At 37.4% G+C, this 23,570-nt stretch overlaps 2 protein-coding genes and 1 long non-coding RNA gene across 6 annotated transcripts; 2 read left to right on the top strand and 1 right to left on the bottom strand.

The window, feature by feature from the left end:
• Nucleotides 1-4,160: 4,160 nt before the first annotated feature.
• On the bottom strand, nt 4,161-6,342 carry LOC137708733 (uncharacterized). Of its 4 annotated transcripts, none has more exons than XM_088688574.1 (2): nt 6,051-6,342; nt 4,161-5,686 (listed from the first exon to the last, which is right to left on the bottom strand). In XM_088688574.1, the coding sequence occupies exon 2, from the start codon at nt 5,539-5,541 to the stop codon at nt 4,399-4,401; it is 1,143 nt and encodes a 380-aa protein (XP_088544700.1). In that variant the 5' UTR covers nt 5,542-5,686; nt 6,051-6,342; the 3' UTR covers nt 4,161-4,398. The 4 variants fall into 4 exon arrangements, with proteins under 4 accessions (XP_088544700.1, XP_088544701.1, XP_068303979.2 ...); XM_088688575.1 differs by having other exon boundaries at nt 6,031-6,323; XM_068447878.2 differs by having other exon boundaries at nt 4,161-5,689; nt 6,031-6,283.
• A 10,859-nt stretch (nt 6,343-17,201) lies between these two features.
• Nucleotides 17,202-18,510, top strand: LOC148689285 (uncharacterized). Its single transcript, XM_088689439.1, has 2 exons — nt 17,202-17,549; nt 17,779-18,510. Exons 1-2 carry the CDS (start codon nt 17,280-17,282, stop codon nt 18,508-18,510), a joined length of 1,002 nt encoding a protein of 333 aa, XP_088545565.1. The 5' UTR covers nt 17,202-17,279.
• A 2,645-nt stretch (nt 18,511-21,155) lies between these two features.
• Nucleotides 21,156-22,113, top strand: LOC148689284 (uncharacterized). The gene is made up of 2 exons (XR_015958277.1): nt 21,156-21,218; nt 21,916-22,113. It is a non-coding gene; the product is annotated as an uncharacterized LOC148689284 (long non-coding RNA).
• The last annotated feature ends 1,457 nt before the right edge of the window (nt 22,114-23,570 follow it).

The following is a 23,570-nucleotide window of genomic DNA, read 5'->3' as shown; positions in this document are numbered from 1 at the left end:
AGAGGTTACGGTGAAGAACTATCTAAGGAGAGGGTTGTTCAAAAATTACTTATAAGCTTGCCTAGAAGTTATGACTCTATCTGTGCTGTGATTGAACATTCAAAGGATATTGAAACCCTTGAAATCCAAGAAGTGGTTGCCTCTCTGAAGGGTTATGAACAAAGGCTTGATATGCATATTGATCACTCTACTGAAAAGACATTTGCTAGTCTAAATGTTGGGTCTAAGTTTCAAAAACTCAATGGGTTCTCTAGTACTCAAAAGTCAGGGAAAAGTTGGAAGAACAAAGGGAAAAAGTGGGATAATAAGCCCAATCTTATCTTTAAGCAGAATAATTCTCATGATTCGAACAAAATAGCTTGCAAACATTGTGATAAACTGCACTATGGAAAGTGCTGGTTTGAAGGAAAACCTAAATGCGCAAATTGCAATAAATTTGGTCATGAAATCAGAAACTGTAATGGGAACAAAGTGGTGCAGAAGGCCAACTATGCAAATCAGGTTGATGATATGGGAACCTTATTCTTTGCTTGCAACTCTGTGTCTCAGGTGAAGGTGTATATTGACAGTGGTTGTAGCAACCACATGACAAGAAATGAAAGCTTGCTGGTGAATGTGAGTAGAAACCTGAATGCAAAAGTAAAAATGGGAACTGGTGAAGTTATAAGTGTAGCAAAAATAGGCACACTAGTCATTAAAACCAAGATGGGAAGAAAGCACATATAAGAAGTAATGCTAGTGTCTGGCTTGGAAGAAAATCTCCTAAGTGTGGGGCAAATGTTGGAACATGGTTACTATCTACTATTTGGTGGTAATGCAGTTTGTATATTTGATAGTTGAAACTTGAATGGACTGGTTGCTAAGGTTCAAATGACTAGCAACAGATGTTTTCCCTTAACTATGATGCCTATCACACCACTAGCATTAAAAGCTAGTGTATCTCATTGTATCCAGATTTGGCACAAGAGGCTAGGTTATTTAAACACAAGGAGTTTGTTGCAACTCAGGGAGCAAGAAATGGTTCATGGACTACCTCACTTGGAAAATTCCAAGAATGTCTATGAAGGATGTATGCTTGGCAAGCAACATAGAGATGAATTTCCAAGAGAATCTGCTTGGAGAGCTAAATTCCCACTTGAATTGGTACATACAGATATCTGTGGTCTAATGCAAATTGCTTCAAATGCTGGTAACAAGTACTTCATTCTGTTCACTGATGACTGTACTAGAATGACATGGGTCTATTTTCTGAGGTACAAATCTGAGGCATTGGAGTATTTCAAAAGGTTCAAAGCAATGACAGAATTGCAGTGTGGATACAAGATCAAGTATCTAAGAAGTGATAGAGGTGGTGAGTTCATGTCTTCTGAATTCAGTGACTATTGCAATGTTTCTAGTATTCAAAGGCAACTAACCATGTCATACACACCACAACATAATGGTGTGTCAGAAAAAAAAGAATAGAACTGTGGTGGAAATGGCAAAAACTATGTTACATGAAAAAGGCATGCCATACCAGTTTTGGGCAAAAGCTGTGCACACTGCAATATATCTCCTCAACAGGTGTCATACTAGGGCTTTGGATAAGATGACGCCCTTTGAATCCTATAGTGGAAGAAAACCTGGAATTGCACACTTGAAGATTTTTGGGTCAGTATGCTATGTTCATGTTCCCATGAATCTAAGACACAAACTTGAGTGCAACAGTCACAAATGTGTTTTTGTGGGGTATGGAACCAGTGAGAAAGGATACAGGTTATTTGATCCTATCACTAATAAAATTATATTGTCTAGAGATGTAGTATTTGATGAGAGTGCTAGATGGGATTGGAATGACAGCTCTGGAAAACAGTCCAATGTATCAATTACTACTGATATGGCAGAATCTGAACTAACTCAAGGTTCAAATGTTCAAGATGAAATTGTACTCCCTGAGGTCATTTTTGATACTTCACAAGATGGTTTGAGTCCTAATGCTGATGGTTCAAGCTTAAAGATTGATCTATCACAGAGCTATGATTTTACCCCAAAGAAATGAAGATCCTTGAATGAAGTCATTGCACAGTGTAATGTTTGCATTATGGAACCCGAGAATTATGAAGAGGCTGCTCTAGATTTGTCTTGGATGAAAGCTATGCAGCTGAGCTAGACATGATTGAAAGAAATAATACATGGATGCTGGTAGATAGACCATCTAGCAAACCTGTGATAGGTGTGAAGTGGGTATACAAAACAAAACTGAATCTTGATGGAAGCATTCAGAAAACAAAGCTAGACTGGTTGCAAAAAGGTTATTCACAGAAGCCAGGAATTGACTTTAATGAGACCTTTGCACCAGTTGCTAGGCTTGACACCATAAGGACTTTGATAGCACTTGCAGCTCAGAAAGAAGGGCAACTATTTCAGTTGGATGTAAAATCTGCATTCCTTAATGGTGTACTCAAGGAGGAAGTTTATGTTGATCAACCTCAAGGATTTGTCATACAAGGCAAGGAAGATAAGGTGTATAAGTTAAATAAGGCATTATATGGCCTTAAACAAGCTCCAAGAGCTTGGTATGATGAAATTGATTCTTACTTCACCAAGGCAGGTTTTAAAAGAAGTCCTAATGAAGCCACTTTATATACTAAGGTTGAAAACTCAGGGATTCTCATAGTTTATGTGTATGTTGATGATATTGTGTACACTAGAAGTAGTGACACAATGCTTGACAGGTTTAAAAATGATATGATGCAGCACTATGAGATGACTGATTTGGCATTGCTACACCATTTTCTTGGTATGGGAATTGTTCAAACCAAGAAAAGCATCTTCATACATCAGAAGAAATATGCAATGAAGTTGTTGGAGAAATTTGGTCTACAAGGTTGTAAATATGTGGGAACACCACTTGTAGCAAATGAAAGGTTGTGCAAGAATGATGGAAGTGAAGCTGCAGATGAGTCTGAGTATAGGAAATAGGTGGGAAGTCTTTTGTATCTTACTGCCACTAGACCAGATATAATGTTTGGTATTAGTCTCTTGGCAAGATTCATGCATGGCCCAACTAAGAAGCATATGGGAACATCAAGAAGAGTACTGAGATACATTCAAGGTACTATGGACTTTGGCATTGAATATGTAAAAGGAAAGTCAGCACTTCTTATTGGATATTGTGACAGTGACTGGGCTGGGAGTATTGATGAGATGAAAAGCACATCAGGGTATGCTTTCAATCTTGGCTCGAGTGTGTTCTCTTGGGCATCAGTCAAACAAAACACAGTGGCATTATCCACTGCAGAAGCCGAATATGTAAGTGCTGCTGAAGCAACATCTCAGGCCAAATGGTTAAGATTTGTTTTGGAAGATTTCGGGGAAGAACAGGTTGAACCTACTGTGCTAATGTGCGATAACACTTCAACAATAGCTATTGCTAAGAATCCTGTGTTTCATCAGAAAACAAGACACATCAGTAGAAAATTTCATTTCATTAGGGATGCAATACAAGAGAATGAGATTGAGCTTGTTTACTGCAAATCTGAAGAACAAATGGCAGATATCCTGACTAAGGCATTACCAAAGGAGAAGTTCAATTATTTCAGAGAAATGCTAAGAGTCAAATCAGCTGCTAGCTTAGAGGAGAGTGTTGATGTTTAAGCTTTGCAGCTGCCTTCTGATTAAAGTGTTTTGTTTTCCCTTGTAATTCAAAGTTGTTGCTCTTAGTTTAAAATGTAAGGTTCAGATTAAATCAAAGCTAATAGGCTAGATATGTGTGTCTCATGGTATAACAGCTCACTTATATGTGAGCATGTGATGAGCACGTAAGTGTGTGTGTGAGGTGGGTGTGTGAGTGCGCCTTCAAACTGCTATATCTCCTTCCCCACTCTATGTTTTGTAGCTTCATCAATTCAGTCATAGCTGAATAGAATCAGAAAAAAAGAAACAGAACCTTTCATCTTCTTCGCACCTTCATTTTCTTCATGTTTTTCTGAGTACAAATCAAAATCTTATTGATTTCTTTTGATTTGTGCTCTGCTGCTTCATAAACTTTAACATAAAAAACTTATTTGTTCTAACTAACAACATAGCATACACACCGAAATCTAACTAACAAGATTCAATTAAAAATGAATAATGAATGTACGATGTAGCTTCACACCATTAACAATGCTTCAATCGAATTTATGCTCGAAAACTCTTGCTTTTTACTTTAATTTAAATCCAAATGTCGCATAATATAAACCAAAATTAAGTAGGAATCAAATCATATATGGTATCTTTAATCTGAAATGGACATTAAGTAAACCGACTAAATCCAGTAAAGTACGATGTGTTCTTGTACCTTTGCCTGCACTATTCTGAGCCATAAAGCAAGCTTAGGCTTTCATGAGTCTTTGAATTAAAAGCATCAGCTACGCATCATCGAGACGGAGGCTCCTGATTGTTATTTGGGTGATGACCACTGCCAGTGTTGTCTGAAGAATGCACAAGCTTAGTCACCATACTCAAATGGGGTGCTCTCAGAGTTTGGCTACTAGGGTCTAGAGCTGGTGTAGAAAGAAAATTGGGCAATAGGTTTTGTGAAGTTCTAGTACTACTAGTAGAGTTTAGCATTTGCAAGTGGTTGAATTGTCTTGGATCCATCTCTCCTGTAACCGCCATGTTATGCGAAGGAAAATAAGATCGTGTCGTTGATAAAGACAATGTGGATGGCAACGAGAGGACATTAGGGAAATTGTGGAGATCTGTAGTTTGGGATTGGAATCCATGGCTTCCTAATTGAGATAGTGGAAAATTTGAAGTCTGATGAGAATGATCCCAATTATGATAAGCATAAGGCATATTCGTAGAATTATTCAGAAGACCTGGAAAGAATGGAGGGTTGGTATTACTTCTTAAGAATGTGTTTGATGAATTACCATCAACATTATTGCCTGCTTGTTCTTGATCATCTGATATTCCAAGATTATCTTTCTGATTTCCCTCGTCCTCATTTCTTGTGTCTCTTACAATTTCTTTTGACTTTGCTCGCCAAAGAGCATCCGAACCAGTAGGCCAAAAATTTGATCTATCTATTCCACTGCTAGGGCCTTCTCCACTATGATTATGAGATAACTGGGCATGAGCATTGGTTTGGTCACCATGAGATGAAGTCAGCCCTAATGATGGATGATTTAGACCAAAACTCCCAGGTGGTGGCATTGGCAGCGGAGGAAGTTCATCGATTTCATGCTTTGCGGCATCAAGCAACCAATCGACAACCTTGCTAGGCTGGTTAAGACCAAGCCTTTCTTGAAGATCATACAATTGGATTGCAGTGGGTACCGATAGCCTCACCCGCCGATCTCGAAGTCCTCTTATGGTGCAAACCTTGCTATGCCTGTCCTTCCCTCCAAAGGCTCGGGACACACGCACAATCCTTGGGTCCTTCAACCTTAGCCATGGAGTTGATGGACGAGATAAATTAGGGTTTGATGAAATTTTGTTGGCTTGGTCTTCACGACTTGAACTGCCAGCTCCTGCTTCTTGCAAATCTGCTTCACTAATGGGAATCTTAATCATCTTATGCTGTTATGCACCCTCTCGTCATTGGTTCATCATTTCAGCTCATCACCCAGATTTCTATTCTATTTGCGATGATAAACTTCACGAATTAATCATGATATGCTTCTCTTCTTCATGTGCTTTTTTTTTTTTTTAGCATGATCTGCTACACCATCAATCATGAAAGAAATGAATTATAAAGAAAATAAATGAACAAAAAAAGTGTTTGCTGCTAAGCTAATATCTATGACATGCCTGTATGATGATCCACAAAATAAAAAACCTAATATATATACAGCTTTCATGAATTGTTTCATGAAAAAAATTCAAAAGCTATTGAAATATTTATTCCAGGAATCCGAAGTTCACTTGTCTCGCATACATATGTTAATCGAATTAAAGTAAAGCAACAAATATAAAGCTAGGTATGTGATGCTAATTATTTAATAATTATGAAGTACTCTAGGGTTACCCAACCAGCATATGGTAATGATTTGAACTACTTACTTGAAATTGACCCAACTTACATTAAAGTAAACATTTTCTGCTTCTTGTTTTGCAGATAGATTTTGGTGCTTGATGATATACAGCACTACACGGAATGGCAAAGAAAGTATAAATGGTTTTGAATTTCTCAGCTAAATTGACTTTGTGAGTTTGGTGGAGAACTACTAAAACCAACCAAGCAGCCGCCTGTACTTTTGAAGATTAAATGATTCTGCAAGTATGTGGAGAATATGAGAATAAACTTGCTGAAGAAGAAGAAGTAGGGAGCAAGTTGAGAGGAAAAGGAGGGCGCCGGAATCCCACCGACCATGCTACAAGGAAAGATAAAGCAGTGGTACATACCCTGCCATGTGGCACTCTCACCATCAACTTAGTCGATATCTCATCATTTTTCTCATCGCGCATGCATAAGGTTAAACAATCATCGTGACAATAACAATTAGTTAACTAGGATTTAGGAGGGCTAATAATCTTAAAATCTCTAGCTAGCTGCTAAAATCACATTAGATATGGCACGTCTTGTGAGCAACATATGTAAATGTAATGTTTACCTGTACATATGTACATGCAACATATGATTATATACATCAAATACAAAATTAGGAAATTTCAATTGGGGACCATATGGATGTTGCACATTCGAAAGTGGTGAGTGTTGCTTTATCGACAATTAACAAATTAAAGGTTTTAGATATATCCCTTTCACATGCACGCCTAAAGTACCAAGGAAGATGAACATGTTCATGTGGACAAAGCCTTATGGTAAGCTGAAGTTTTCCCCACATCCAAATACTCAAGATGCGTGGTCCAATTTTAACAATGACTCGATCACACATATATGTTAGGTTGTGTGAGTATACTTCAAAAATAAATGATTCCAATTAATCAATCATTGGAATTGACATATTCATCTGCAGCCTAACTATATATATAAAACTATTTATCCCTATTCTCTCTAATTGCATCACACACTTGAACTATCCCCACTTTGTTTTTATGCCCCTCTTTTCATATATTTTTCTTTTTTCTTATTTTTCTATATGGTCTCCAATTGAACCATGAGGAATAAAGTTTATGTTCTCGATCGTCTGTCTAGATGGAATTTTTTTCCAACTCAATAAATATTGAGGTTTCTTGAAAAAGAAAAGCGTAAACATTTGAACTATAAAGGAGGACAAAGAGAAGAAAATAGATGGACAAGTGACTCAATGTAATATGTAAAGGAAAATCAAGCAACACCTTAGAACACCATGTGAAAAACAAAGACGACAAAATTCAAGAAAATATCAATGAAATTAAAATCCTTTTTACCTAACGATAGAATTTGAGGGCAAAATACTCATATGTTACGGAACATATGTGAGTTAGGGCCTCATCATTTTTTGTATTGAAGGGATGTATTATGTGTCAAATTAAAGTTTGAACCCAAATCTAAAAATAATTTTTGCTGTTAATGAACTACGATTATCAAGCTGCTCCTCAATCATTAGCCAACTGTTCTACATCAACAAGCAGATTTCATATATATGAAGATCAATTTTTCATTATATATATCCACTTGGCTTTACCACGGGGTACAAAAATTTGTGGTCTCTATAACTCTACATTAGCATGTGTATGATAGGTACTTCGGACAATGAGAAGCTGCCTAAGATGTGAGGGACCAATACATGCATTTTCTTTTAAAAGATCCACTGAGTAGTGAGTACGAATAGGACCACACAACTTTTTCTTGCAGAGAGATATGCACGAAGTAATTGAAGACTTGATGACATAGCAGCTGACACCCTACCCAGCCATAAGGAAATTTGCATTGCTCTTTTCCACAAAACCAAGTTATTAAACCATTGGAAGTAATGATCTTCTCGATGATCTATAGACACGTATGCAAGGTTCTTTCTCAATTGTTTCTTTTTAGTCCTTAAATGTCAAATATTAGTGCTTTAACCTTCAGAACGATTAGGTATATTTCCTATTTGAAGACGTAATCGTGATCATAGAACTCCAAAACCGGAGTTGCACATTTTTGGCATTGGCTAATTTTATTTTCCAAGAACTTCAAAAACCCTAGTTAATTATCCAAGAAGTTAAGTGAGAACACTAACAAGAAACTTCACAACCCTAGTTTTTTCCCCCAAGCTTAAAAATCCCTAATTACTTTGGAAGTCTCAGCGGAAGAGTTTTCTGTTGGTATTCAACTAGAGCTGCACTGCATACGTAGTTATATCACATATGACATATACACAGATCGAATAACACTGCAGCCTGTGTATGTGTCTGAGAGAGGAGAAAATTAAACAGAGGGAGGCCCTTCATTGCTTCTTCTGCAGGGGAAGAAAGAGACAGGACAGAAAGACTTTTAGGGTTTTCATCTCTGTGTGCAAAGAGCTCAAAAACAAGCAGTACTGGTGGGCATCTCAAGATCGGGCACAGTACGTACAGAGCTATATGTTTACAAACTGACAATGAAGGGCGTTTGCCCCAATAATGGTCCCTGGATTCCAGACACAAGTTTTCTTTCACCTCTTGAGTCATCACGCTCAACCTTCTGAATCTACTTCGACCAAAAAAAAAAAAAAAACAAAACCCCTTCTGAATCTACCTGCAATATATTACTCGTTCCGAACCAGCATGTCTTTTGAGTTTTGCTCGTCTCGCTTTTTTTCCCAACTAGAAGAAAAGATTGATGAATAATTAAGTATTCTACTACTATTTGAAGGGAAAAGTTCATTTTTTTTTTCTAGATACTGAATCATTCTATTTTTTAAGGGCAATGCTAAACACTAAACTTGCCAGCATGTAAACTAATCAGGACTTATTAAATCCTTCTAGAAAGGAAAAAAACAGTTTTAACCTAATTAAAAAAGCTGCAGAAAAAACCATCGCCATCGCCCACATTACACGTTGCTGCCCTATATCGCAGACAACTGATCTCAATTATATGAGTCTGGCATTTTTTGGGCTATATCAATTCTAATAGAGTCTATATTATCAAAGGAAGAGAACAGCTTTTAGCCAGGCTCAAAGCTCTGCAAAACTACTGAAATTTTATATAATCTTCTTATATGGGTACCAACCATATATGGCTATGTAGAAACAAAATTGCTTCTTATTTAAGACCATGGCTCAACTTATATATAAAAATTTCGAATTATTAGTCGATGCACATGAAGTATGTTTCTGTGAATCGAAATTTATATGAAGAGAAGATTTGTTTATAACCGGTTGTGAGTACTAGAAATATATAAGATGGAAACTCATTATCAGGCGGTGTGACGACACGACATTGAGACGGTGAGGTCGCAAGACTTGATTGTTTAGGTAGGTTAGTGTTATCTTCAGGTTTGAGTGAATATATAAATTTGGTGTCCTTAACATATTATTTTTAATTACACAAATACGACAATGTAGGCTAAAACTATCACACAGATTCCAAGTGAAATATGAAGAAGTTAATTAAGTTGTAATATGTCAATGAAAGTTAGGAAGAAGAGAAAATGAGAATGAAAAACGAGGGCAGGGTTTGAATTAATTACAGAAATCTTACTAATATTTAGCTTTTTAAAGTATACATTATAATTCCTACCATCAAAACGTTCATTGTGTTATAGGGACATTCTAACAATATTGTTACTGGGACATTTTTACCTTTGTAGTGAATAAGAGTATCCCCGTTAATTTAGTAATCTTAGTGCAGACCAATCTTAAATGTCACTGTGCAGAGAAAGCTTAGTTTCAATCAACATATTAGTTTTACATATAGTACAGGATCAAGCAATAATGTTCTCTAGAGACGACGACCGATATGATGAGCAGTGCTATTAAAAAATAAAAATAAAATGAAAAAAACTCGTAAATTTAACCGATATACAATACTATATAATAGCACCAAACTTTATTAGCTCTAATTGGCAAATAATCCAGGGTGAGAGCTTGAGGGCCTCTGTTGAATGAGACGTCAAACACCGAGCCTATGTACTTGATTGGCTATCTAAGGTACAGAGATCTTTACTTGCTTGCCAACAGAAAGCCATCCCTTTACTACCCAAAAAAACTACCCAGGTCTACAAGAATAATTAAATGGCTAACCTTTTGGAAGGTCTCATTTGTAATGGGCCGTTGTTAAATAGCTTGATCACTCCGGCACTCTAGGGTTTCGAGTACCTCTGTCTGGCCAGTATACTCAACACCAAATGGCAATAGACAATTATGAATGTTGGTATATTTATTTAGTACTCATTAGTTTCTGAAGCAAAAAATTGGATGCGAGAAGTATATCAAACATGCCCTAATTTCTAGGGTAAAATTCGATAGATCATATGTTCAATTTCTTTTCTGGTGCTATACCGGTACATGCCGGTATGTGTTGGAGAGATCAAATCAGAATTTTCTAGGTCAACTGTTTCAGGTAAAACACTACTTTTGAACAAAAAAAATTAGGAGACCATTAGAAGCATAGTTGAGCTACCTAGTTATTCCATCAACCATTATTTTTCCGGATTTTCATAAATAACAATAATTTGATGGAATTTAATTAAAGTTAATTAAAATATGTGAATCAATCGGTAACATGAAAATTAACCTCAACTTCTTATAAACACATGAAATGTATGTGTGATTCACACTTTAAACATGTTCTTCACGTTTGGATCATTTAAGTCTAACACTTAAACAACACATGTTGAATGACGTGCAAAACGTGAATTAATATTAAAATCAATGCATAGGTTAACTTACTCGATACTATTAAGAAAATTAAAGTTCTAAGCTACTATTTTCTTTATATATTAAATTTCTTTATATTTTTTGTAGTGTAAATAAGAAGATATTTGCACTTCATAAAATTGGTTGATAAATCTCAAATATGCCTTATTTTATAGAGTAATACTTAAATTTGATGTCAGTGGAATTTACAAGTTCTACTAATGCATGTGACTGACATTATCGTGTTTGAATTTAATGACGGTAAGTTGCAAGACTTAATAGTCCCAAAAAATAAAAAATGACCCACCAAACCATATGGTCGGCATTAAAAAAGAATTAAGGACATTATTTACATCAATTATAAACTGTTAATTTGTTTAACATTCTCCATTACCAACATGCAAGATCTAAAAGTGGTTGAGGTTTGCAAAGTAGATCCGCAACCATGCTCACCAAACTCGGATTTGGATCCTCTACTGAGCTAATGAAGAGGATCTTCCTGACCAATCATCGTGGGTCGTTGGATTTTTATCCAACGGCTACAATCATTATAACTTAAAAGGAACCCTTTTGCTTGTAACCGTTGGATAAAAATCCAACGGCCCATGATGATTGGTATGGAGGATCCTCTCCATTAGCTCAGGAGAGGATCCAAATCCACCAAACTCATTACCCACCGCTGAGTCACTTCCTCTAACCTTGCTTGACTTGCTATGGCTCAGATAGGAATAATATTGCGCGAAATGAGAGATTTTTTAGTGTGATCGATACACGAGGTGGTACACCACGTGTTACTATATAAATAGTGAGATATGTGTGCTAAAAAGTTAATAACTTAAAAAATAAAATTTCACACTACTCCTATTAAAACACGTGGTGTACCACTTGTGTTCCCATCACAACTAAAAATTTCTCGTGCGAAATGCAAGTTATGCATTAAGTGTCTAAAGGATCTTATTGAGCCTTTTCATTTGTTGCTAATTAATTTTATATTGGGTACTCATACTTTGTTGGGCGCTTTAAACTGTTTTTTTTTTCTTGATAAAAACATCAAATTGAAGTGTTTTCTCAATACTCACATGTCACTTTTTCTAGTAGATGCAATTCTGAAACTAAAATAGTAAAATACACTTCTTCTTCTTCTTCTTTTTTTTTTTTTTTTTTTTTTTTTTTTGAAAAGAAACGAGAAACTAAAACTAAATTAAAATACTCTTGCTTCCTAGATATACAATATTGTTTGTAATCCTATTTATTATTATGAAATGAAATTCGTTCAGGTGATTAAAAAAATAGAATTATGAACATTGTTTCGGCTGTGCGACATACAACTTTGTCTGATTTTATCCATGTTTTCTTTAAAAAAATAAATAAAATATGTCATCATGACTACTCAAATAAAGTTATTGGATATACATGTGCCACATAAGGCAATTGGCAGGTTAGCATTAGTTTCAGATATAAGCTCCCTTTGAGATATTGTATAGATAGGCTTTCCCTCTCTTTTCATTAGTTAAGTCAGTCATATTGTTAACAGAATATTCAGAGAAATACATTTGAGCTCTCTTTTCTTCTTCTACAAGATTACTAGGGTTTGTTCATCTCATAGATTCTTCAATTCATGCAAGATTGTTAAGATGGTATCGTGAGCATATATGCTTACGCGATTCATTCTGGATGGGTTCTTTCCACTGCTCTGTTTAGTGAGATTTTCTTGATTCTCTCTTTCGATTTTAGATTTCTATTGTCGTGAAAATTTGGGATTTTTTTTTTTTTTTTCCAGATTTCAATTGTTTGTTTACAATTTTGGATTCATCTATGTTAAAGGCCGAGGCCTAGATGAACCGTTTCATATCTTGTTTTTTAGTTGAATATCTGATTGCTTTCTTGAAGGCCGATGCCAATTAATCTCATAGTGGTTGATGAATTAAGGTCAATAACCAATTGTTCATAATGATCGTAGATTCTTGTTGTTAATTTACTCAAGCAAGTTGATTGACTCGGTTAAACTTGAAATTTTTTTGGGAATGTTGACTATTAAGTTGAATGATAATAATTTCATCAAGTGGAATTTTCAATTTTGCTCTATTCTGCATGGCTATGATTTGTTTGACCATTTTACTGGTGAACTCCTTGTCCTCCCAAGTTTGTTCTTACTCCTGAATTGGGGGTTACCACTTAAATTAGTACTGCATATAAAGCATGCATTAAAACTGATATGGTTCTTTTGAGTTTTCTTATTGCCACTTTGAGTGATGATGCCATGGAATATATTGTTGGTTGTAAAACTACTCATGAAGCTTGGACTGCCTACAAGATAGGTATATGTCTGTCTATAGTGCTAGTGTGAATCATTTAAAGGTTGAGTTACACACTATTCATAAAGGAAGTGATAGTGTTGATAAGTATTTGTTGAGGCTCAAGACAATTAAAAAGAAACTCATTACAGCTGGTGAAAAGATCACACATAATGATTTGGTTATTACTGCATTGACTGATTTGCCTTTTGAGTTTGATATGATCAAAACTGTGGTATTAGCCAAAGAAACACCTATTTCATTGAAAGAATTCAAGGCTTAACTCTTAGGGGCTGAAAAGACTATAGAAGCTAGGATGCATTCTCTTGTTCAAAGCATGTCAGCTATGTATGTTAATGGTTCAATTCTATCTTCTTCTGGTGGTAATTCTGCATATCAGTCAGTTTCACATGCATTTAGTCCTTCCACTGGTTCTACTTCTTCTAAGCCATTTCCACCTAACTTTGGCTTTGGTCTTGTTGTTCCTGATTCTTTTAATTCAGGTGGTTCAACTTCTCAGTCTTATCATCAGTTTCCTCCTAATAATGCCAATGGTTTTAATGGGTCTAGAAATCATTTTGGTAATACTTCAAATAAACAGAATGTAGTTCCTTAATGTTAGATTTGTGCAAGGAAGGGGCATACGGTAGTGACTTGTCTGTACAGAAATAAAACTACTCAGGTTGTGCAAGAATGTCATATTTATGGCAAGATGGGCCATTTTGCCATTGATTGTCAACACATGGGTAACTATGCTTACCAATGGGCTCCTCATCCTTCTTCACTGAGTGCTAACTATACATTTCAGGATTATTCTTCTCAATTTCAGTATCTTGTTACACCATCTCTAGTTCAGCTTTCTGACATTTCTGGCTATCAAGGGGTTTCTTTCACTACTCCGCAAGTTCCTCTAGGGTTTCAAGCTCATGTAACTCAAGGGGACTATTATAGCCTTGCAAGAAATTATTTTTTTATGAATAGTGTCAGACCATATTTACATACCATTTCCAACCAAAATGGGCTATTTTTAGCCCCCTCAATAATTTATTATTTTAAGTTTATTCTTTAATTTTATTGGTTAATTGAATTAAACTACCATATTAAAATAAGGTTTCCAGACATAATTTGAGTGCCACTTGTCGCTAAATGAATAAGCCTTGAATTTCTTATCCTTTGGTTGAAGATGTGGCCATTTGAAAAAATATTGAAAAATTTTAATTTAGATTATTGGAAGAGGTAAGGGAGGGGTATTAATGAAACAGATGTGAGAAATGGTGTAGAAATGACTTAGGTATTTATAAGGAAAAAAAAAATCAGAATTTTTAATTTTTTTAAATTAAAATTTTGGCCTAAAAAAAAAAGGCCCTTCAAAGGGGCTACCCATCTGGCTAAGAATATCCAACCTGATGGCTAAAGGGTTGAAGCTTGGCTGGTGGGTCCACTTGTTTTTTTGCCCAACCCTCCATTGGAGTTGAGTTTTGAAGCATTTTGGGCTAGATTTTAGCCTATAGCCCTATAGTCATCTTCTAGTCCCCATAGCTTCCCCCTTGTTGTGGTTGTCATCCCTCTCTGTCTCTTCCCAAAAACCTCAATGATTTCTTCATATGATAAATTGTCAATAATAAATAACCTTTAATTTGGACCACTAATCAGAAACTTGGATTGGAAATAACTATTTCATGAAATGGGCCCATCCCCACCAAATGGAAAGGCTGTTGTGTTGCTATGAACGATTTTTCGACCAACCTCTGCAACCGCAAGCACATCGACACTCGTTTCTTCTCTGCCGGATTTGAATCCACTAATGGCAAGATGAATGAGACCATGGAGTACCGCTCCCCTAGATACTTTGACGGTCATAAGACTCACATGGTCTAGATCGCCGCTAGACGATTCGTTTTTTCAACATCTACTCTCGGGTACACCAAAGGAGTCACTGGCAGCATGGCTCTCAAGGCCAAGCTACCTGCATACAAGGTTTGATGAAGCCCCGACTGCTACGACCCTCACATCCTCGTTGCTATCGCTGACAAGCTGCGACTAGGGACGAAGTTAGAAATCTATATGGATAGGGACATCCTTAAACAACAAAGTCATAAATTAAGAAGATCAATAATTTACTAAACAAAACACATATATTAATCCATAAGGTTTTCATACAACATATATAGTATAATATTTGTAGACACATTTTCATTTTTTAAAATGTGTTGTATGACAACTTCATTACCAATACCATCCAACATCTCTTTATAAAAATAATCATGTTATCATTCATCTATTAATCTCCATTCGATTTCATAATTGATTCTTCATAAATTTCATATCCAAAAATGCCGTATCACGTGGGATTGCTATATGCATTGCGCTTTTTCAAAAAATAAATAAATTTGAGTGGGGGCCTCCGCTCCCTCTGGCCCCATGGTGGCTTCTGTAACAACCCGTCCCGGGATTTACGTAAGAAAATGGGTATTTTTGTATTTTCACTAAGTTTGGGGGATACCTTCCTTTTTAAAATTGTTTTTGAGTCTTAATTGGTGAGCCCAAGGGGCCCACCCCCTGTTTTGTCCCCCAGTTCCTTCCCTTTTCCTTTTCCTTTTCTTTTATTTCTTCTTACTCTCTCTCTCTTTCTTTCTCTTTGTCTTCCTCTCCCTCCCTCCGAGCAGAACACACACACACACACACACACCCATGCCCACACCTATAGCTCTTTTCTAACCCCGTGGTTGTGTTTTGGACGTCAAACCACGAAGAAACCACCTCGGAGATATTTCCCAGTTTTCCTGCGAGCACCGTCCCTTTCGAGGCAATTTCCAGCCAAACCACGGCGAGTTGGCCGGCGTGCAAGGTATCAATCTCTTCGTCTCACTGAGTACTACAACTTTCCTTTTTGTTTCACCCAATTTCATTGGGTATTGAAGAAGTTATGCTCATTTGAATCTTACCCAGTTCCGGCGGACACCCGTGGCTTCCAGGCTGTTTTCCGGCCAACTCCGACCACGATGACGGGAACCAAGGGATATTTCAATTCCTTACCTTCGGGGCTTCAATTTAGTATATTGAATGAATGACATGTTTTGGTTGAGTTTTGAGCTCCATCGGAGCTTGGGAATTCTCCGGCCCAAAAACCGGCCTTCTCCCTCCTTGGAATCCGGCGACCACCAAACCCAAGGCCTTTGGGCCTTTCCTGCCAAGCCCAAAACCCTGGTTGCAAGCCCAAACCCATTACCCTTTTATTTAGGCCTTTGGGCAGCATGATTTCTAACCTAAAACCCAACCCACCTAACACCTAACCCAATTACCCTAACCCAAAACCCTAAAGCCCCGACCCGTGACCCGTGACCCAGACCCGTTTGACATGTTGACCCGAACCCGGACCCGGTCAACGGTCAACGTTGACTTTGACTTTGACCGGTCAACGGTCAACGTTGACTTTTTGGGTTTTCGTGCGGGACCCCTCCTAGGCTAATTTCGACGTCCTGAACCCATTTTCGATGTCCGTTTTCCTAAATTTAATTGTTTGAGTAGAGTTTGACTAAGTGTACCCTTTAGAGCAACTCCAGCCCAGCTCTCCTTGACTGGCACCCAGTGAAGAAAACAGCCCGGCATGCAAGGAATGAGGTCCAGCCCGCACAATTGACTGGCACCCAGCCCGTGCCAGTCAACAGCCCAGCCCAAAATGGACAGACCCAGGAGCCGGTCTGTTTCTTGGCGCGTGCAACACACGCGGGTTCCGGGGCGAGTAGCCGACAGGCGTTGCAGGCGGCGGGGCCCGCGTGCAGGCCAACTTGCAGTCATCCGAGAATGTGCTACGTGGCCCTCCTCAGAGCCGTTGGATTTCCAACGGCTAGTTTTTGTAGGCCGTTGGATTTCCAACGGTAAAAAAAATTTAAATTTAAAATTTAAATTGGACCGTCCGATCACAGACCAACGGTCCACGTTTATTTCACCAAAAATTAAAAAAAAAAAAAAAAGAAATTTGACCGTTGGCCACGTGGCAGCGTGTTGGCTGTTGGATTTGATTATTTTTCAAATCCAACGGTCCAGATTAATTACAACATTAAAATTTATTAAAAATTAATTAAAAAATGTCAAAATTTTTTTAAAAAATACAGAAAAATTTTAAAAAATTAATTAATTTTTTTCTATAAATACCTAACACTCATCTTCCACCTTACACCACATTTCAATATTTTCTACACTTTCTACACTTTCTACATTTGAATATTTTGTACACTTTGAGAGAAAAAAATGACTTCGTGGAAGCTCAGTGAAGATGTTACGTTGTGTGAATGTTGGGTTCGCACTACTCATGACCCGATTACGGGTAATGAGATGGATAAGCGAGAAATGTGGAGTAAAATTACGAAATCGTTCAACGATGTACATGGAAAAGATGCAAGATCTAGTCAAGGTCTTCAAGGTCGTTGGAAAAAACTCAACGCATCCTTTACTTGTTGGAAAAACGCCCTCTCTCATGCTTCTGGTAATTTGCGTAATGGGACAAGTTTAGCGGATGAGGTAACAATATTTTTATTTATTTATATGCATTCCACCCACATCAATATTTTAATTTATTTAATTTCTTATGTAATTTTTATGTAATATGCATTCCACAATACTTTATGTAATTTTTATGTAATATGCATTCCACAATACTTATGTAAATTTTATGTAATTTTTATGTAATTTCTTATATAATTTTTATGCATTCTACAATTCTTATGTAATTTTTATGTAATTTTTATAGACACTACAAGCACAAGCATTCTACAATGCAAAGAACCATAACAAATCATTCAACAAATGGGAATGTTGGCAAATTGTCAAAGATTGCCCTAGATACAAAATTGTGGCAACCGGTCCAGAAGTTGTCATGCACGGTATGGGTCTACACAGTTCGCCAGAAGCAGACACAGCCGAACAAGAAGCCAACACATTTGAAGACACGGAAGGGATGCCTGAACAAGTGCCAGAGACCCAACCGACTCGTCAGTCCCTCAGGCCTCAAGGTAAAAAGGCATCAAAGAAAAAAGGTAGTTCTTCCAAAAATGACTACACTAAATATATGGAGGAACTTACTCGTCAAGGTGAACTGAACATGGCATGGGAAAAGACTAGAGAAGAGGAAAAAGCTGCTGCCCTGACATCAATTATTGCAGCTACTGAGGCTCGTGATGCGACGACTGAGAGACAAAGAGAAATAGTTAATCGAGAGAACGAGATGATTAGAGAAGCACTTCATCGAGAGAATGAGATGCTTAGAGAAGAAAGGATGGCTCAAACAGATCGTGACACTATGAACAAGTCGCTAGTAGGACTGTCTCCGAATTCAAAATATTTTTGGACATCAGAAAAAAGAGATGTCGTGCGAAGGAGGCGTGCAAGAGATGCCGAAACAAGTCAAGGGGGTTCCAGCTACAGAAATCCTAGCAACCAAGATCCTAGCACCACATATCCTAACTCCACAGACTTTGTTTAATTTCTTATGTAATTTCTTATTTCTTATGTAATTTCTTATTTATTTTTAGAACTTTATTTAATTTCTTATGTAATTTCTTATTTACTTTTAGAACTTTATTTAATTTCTTATAATTTCTTATTTACTTTTAGAACTTTATTTAATTTCTTATAATTTCTTATTTACTTTTAGAACTTTATTTAATTTCTTATGTAATTTCTTATTTACTTTTAGAACTTTATTTAATTTCTTATAATTTCTTATTTACTTTTAGAACTTTATTTAATTTCTTATGTAATTTCTTATTTACTTTTAGAACTTTATTTAATTTCTTATAATTTCTTATTTACTTTTAGAACTTTATTTAATTTCTTATAATTTCTTATTTACTTTTAGAACTTTATTTAATTTCTTATGTAAACTTAAAACACCAAATAAAATTACATAAAACACCATTTAAACTTAAAATTACATAACCTCACCATTTAAACTTAAAACACCAAATAAAATTACATAACCTCACCATTTAAACTTAAAAAAAAAAAAGCAAACACAGTAAATAAGATTACTTAAAAAACAATACACTTTATTCTTCAACCACAAGCCTTATTTTAATTATCTTCGCCTTCGTGCAATCTCCACTGATGGTCAATCAAGTCATTCTGGCGGGCTATGTGCCAGTATGGCTCTTGCAATGAAGTGTATCGTTGAACGATCAATTCATTGTAACGTCCATCCCGTTCCAACGGCTCGTGTTGCACGGGATCTTCGGTCCGGTCATGAGCATAGTAGATTTGTGTTCTTGAGTTGTTCATCGGATCCGGCTCGTATTCATCGACGGCATCATAATCATACTCGTCTTCAACAATCATGTTGTGGAGAATAATACACGTCATCATGATGGATCGAAGAGCCTCGACATCAAACATTCTAGCTGCAGCCCTGACAATGGCCCAACGAGCTTGCAAGATACCAAAACAACGCTCGACATCCTTCCTACACCCTTCTTGACACTGTGCGAAGTGTTTCTCTTTTTCACTCTGCGGGTGTGGCACTGTTTTGACAAATGTTGACCACCTTGGGTAAATACCATCTGCAAGGTAGTATGGTCCCTCGTACTTATTACCATTAACCCAATATGTGCATCTCGGCCCACGCCCTTGTAGCAGTTCGTCAAACACTGGAGATTGGGCAAGGACGTTTAGGTCATTCTGAGCTCCTGGAACACCAAAAAAAGCATGCCAAATCCATGTATCAAAAGAAGCCACCGCTTCCAGAATGATGCTTTTGGCTCCTTTTCTATTGCCATAAGCTCCTTGCCATGCACTTGGACAGTTTTTCCATGTCCAGTGCATGCAGTCGATGCTTCCAATCATGCCAGGGAAGCCTCGCATCTCACCCTTCCTCAGAAGCCTTCGCATGTCCCTTGTCGTGGGTTGCCGAAGGTACTCATTGGTGTAGAGGGCTTCAATTGCAGAGCAAAACCGCATCAAGGACTCCAGAACGGTTGTTTTTCCCATCCTTGCGATCTCATCCACTTGATCTGCAGATACTCCATATGCAAGCATTCGCAAGGCAGCCGTAATTTTTTGCTCAGGAAGAAGACCTAGAACATGAAAAACATCCTCTTTTTGCACAAAATATGGATCATGGTTGCAAACATCACTCATGATTTTAGCGAACAAACTTCATTGCATTCTAAAACGACGTTTAAAAACATGATCAGGGTAAACGCTGTTGGGAATAAAATAATCTACCAAGAGATCTTTACCTCGTCTTTCCCTTCTTCTATCGATGTTTGCCGCACGTCCGGGTTTGGCTATCTGACCCATAGCTTCCATGATACGGCGGGAATGTGAGGTCCTCCGCCTTCTATGGTGATCATCCTCATCCTCCTCCATTGCGAAGGCCTCATCTCCACCTCCATCTTGGTCAAGATTGACCAATTCTTCCTGTTGTGCCAACAACCTTTTCTGCTGCTCTTGCAACTGTTTATACGCTCTCCTTGAAGAAGACATTGTAAGAACTCAAGATTTGAAAACGATAAAAAAGAATTCTGAGCTAAAAAAAAGATTGAGTTTAGTGTGAGGATGGATGTAGGGATGTAGGGTTTATATGGACAAAAAAAAAAAAGATGAGGTTCTGGACAATGCCACGTGGCACTACGTGATTGGTTGAATTCTTAGCGGAAATCTATTCAAAAAATAGTACGTTCGGATAATGACACGTGGCGTGACGAGATTGGTTAAAAATCTTATCGAAATCTTGCCTAAATTATTGTAAACAGGAAGTGACACGTGGGTTGTCGGGATTGGTTGAAAATCTTAGCGGAAATCTATTCAAAAAAATAGTACGTTCGGATAATGACACGTGGCGTGACGAGATTGGTTAAAAATCCTATCCGAAATTAAAACTATTTTTTTTATTATTATTTTATAAAAAAATTATTTAATATTTTAAATGGACTGGGTGCCAGCGCATTTTGTAGGGGTGGAGATCGTTTGTGCCAGCGCATTTTTTAGACTGGGTGCCAGCACATTTTTTTTGGGGTGGAGATGCTTTGGCCTATTACTATTCATTGGGTCTATTACTGTTCAATTAAGTGGATAAATGCGCTGGGTGCTGGCGCAAAGTGGATAGGGGTGGAGTTGCTCTTATGTGCTTAAGGGCGATTATCTATGGCGTTTCCTTCTTCGCTAGATGGCGTGACTTTTCGACGGCGAAGTACTGTGAGTGGACCCTTCTAAAAATGCATGTTTTGATAGTAGAAATGCATACATGAAAAGCATGATTTGATGATTATGTTTTATGAAACGTTTTACGAGATAACATGCTTATTGAGGCTAGTTTGAATTATTACTATTTTTCCTATAACCTATGTTCTTATAGAATATCTGATGGATGACGATATGATATTTAGAACATGTTTAGAACACCTCTTTATAGTATAGATGATGGATGACTTTATACTATGAAGTTGATTTTCAATATATATATGTTCACTGGTTTTATACTTACCTAGTGGTCATTTCCGCTATGGGACGTAGGGATAGATCCGATCCGTCCCGGGCGACGGTTTGGTGTTGGCATAGGGCCTGGAGTGTGTTTTCCTCTGACTATCTGCTTAGAGACGGGGAGCCGGCAAGGGGCCTGAAGTGTATTTTCCTCTGACTGTCTGCTCAGAGACAGGGAGCCGGCATGGGGCCTGAAGTGTTATATCGGACATTCACTAGTGATTATTATTTTATGCGAATGATGATTTGAGATCTTGCACGACATGCTAGGTTTCGGAAAACCTATGTTTATCATTATATATATATATATGTGTTTTCATAAAACCTGGTGGTTAGTATGTTGATAACTGTTTTATTATATATATATATATATCAACTTGGTCCACTCATGTTTATTTTGCGCCCCCTTCAGGACTTAGAATCGAGGCATACAATCCCGACGTCCAGGCACTTCCGCATCGGCATCTTCGAGTCTTCTCGGTGTAGGACCCACTCCTTGGTTTCATTCAATTTTATATTATTTTCTTTAGTGTTCTAGATTAGAGGTGTACTCTGAACACGGTCCTTATTTGCATATTAATTATTCTTTTATATTTATAAACCTTATTTACCCCTTGTTTTCAGCATTTGCACTCAATAAATGGCTTTCGTCACCCTCGGGTGTCGGCCAGCACGTGCCTACCTTGGTATTCGGGGAATATCAGGGTCAGGGCGTGTCAGATTGGTATCAGAGCTTGGTTTTGTTCAGAGCATACTTAGGACCTTCAGTTACTGTAGTAGTGTGTCTTTCATGACATCATTTGGATGTTATGACTTCCGGATTTAGTGTCATTCAGCTTAGTTGTTCGAACCTTTCTCTGTTTGAATTTTCGCCTTCTGGTTGAAATACAAGAATTCGTGTCGGGATTATGCCTCAGTGGTGAGGAAGTGGATTGTTGGATGACTTTCAACATTAGATCGATACTCTACATCGTGCATTCTCAGGGAATTGCGGGCAGAGTCGGCTATACATCGAAATCTCAAGAAACGGAAAAATCTTGACGGTACGAGTTAGTCGAGATCAACTAGAACCCTGAAACGATGACATCACTCTGCGACATGCGTTCCCTAGGAATGGCGGGCAGAGTCATATTGCAGTGGCAACTACTTGAAATATTCGAAGTGCGTGTTTGAGCAAGCAAGCGCTAGTGGTGACAACGATTAGTAAGTGGTAGTTGGCGGGAGCAAATCAATGTTCTCAGGCTCATTACCACTGAAGAAACTCGTGTGAATCGGTAGAATGAATCTTCGATGATTGTTCTATCAGTAACCTCTTTGCTTACCTCAACGGCGAAGTCAAGTTCCTTAACCTTTGACCGTTAGCTCTACACCAAAACTCTTCGGGCGTTGACTTCATTTAAATTAGATAATTTCTTAAGTGACTCTTCGGTAGCAGACGCTATTCCTACCAATTTTCCAAAAGGAGTTGCAATTCTTTTTGTTGTTGTAGTTGGTTTTGGTTGATGAAGATCCATACTTGTTTGGATAAACAGACTTCTTGAACTTCACTTGGATTTGGCACTAGACGGTAAGTCCTAGCACCTTGTCCACATACTTTCGGTGGAGGTGAACTTAGTCTTTGTAGCCTAACTGACCAGTGCTCTTATCCACTAACTGTTCAGCTTTGTAACTTTTCAATGTAATGGCTTGAGACTACCATATTCATCATTCTACGAAGATCAAGCTTTACTTTGAATTCTCTAAACTCATTGAGCTTTGGTTTGCTCAAGGGCATCACTTTGAGTTAGCCAATCGTGTCACTGCATGCTTATGCAGACTGCTTTGTATCTTTCTTCTTCGTCATTCTGTTGATTCAGAGGTTCTATGTTTAATTTTTGAACTTTGAAACAGCTTTCACAAAGTTTTATGAATTTCGAAATGTGTTTGGCCTCGTCAAATCTTATTAACAGTTCTTAACCATTTTTGAGCTTATACCTATTTTCCTTTTTGGCTAAGAAACCAGTCAACCTTCCCGTGTTGATTAACCAAATAATCATAAACAGTGATTTCTATTTCTGCATCTTTACC

This window comes from Pyrus communis, chromosome 17, assembly GCF_041283825.1.
Source record: "Pyrus communis isolate YQ-2024b chromosome 17, ASM4128382v1, whole genome shotgun sequence".
NCBI classification, from domain to species: domain Eukaryota; kingdom Viridiplantae; phylum Streptophyta; class Magnoliopsida; order Rosales; family Rosaceae; genus Pyrus; species Pyrus communis.
This window is presented reverse-complemented; position numbering and strand designations above follow the sequence as displayed.

What these genes read in the sequence shown, in the direction of transcription:
- LOC137708733 (XM_088688574.1), bottom strand. Translation starts at nt 5,541, where the DNA reads ATGATTAAGATTCCCATTAGTGAAGCAGATTTGCAAGAAGCAGGAGCT.
- LOC148689285 (XM_088689439.1), top strand. Translation starts at nt 17,280, where the DNA reads ATGACTTCGTGGAAGCTCAGTGAAGATGTTACGTTGTGTGAATGTTGG. An exon ending in GGACAAGTTTAGCGGATGAG is followed by an intron (nt 17,550 to 17,778) that starts GTAACAATATTT and finishes TAATTTTTATAG; the next exon opens with ACACTACAAGCACAAGCATT.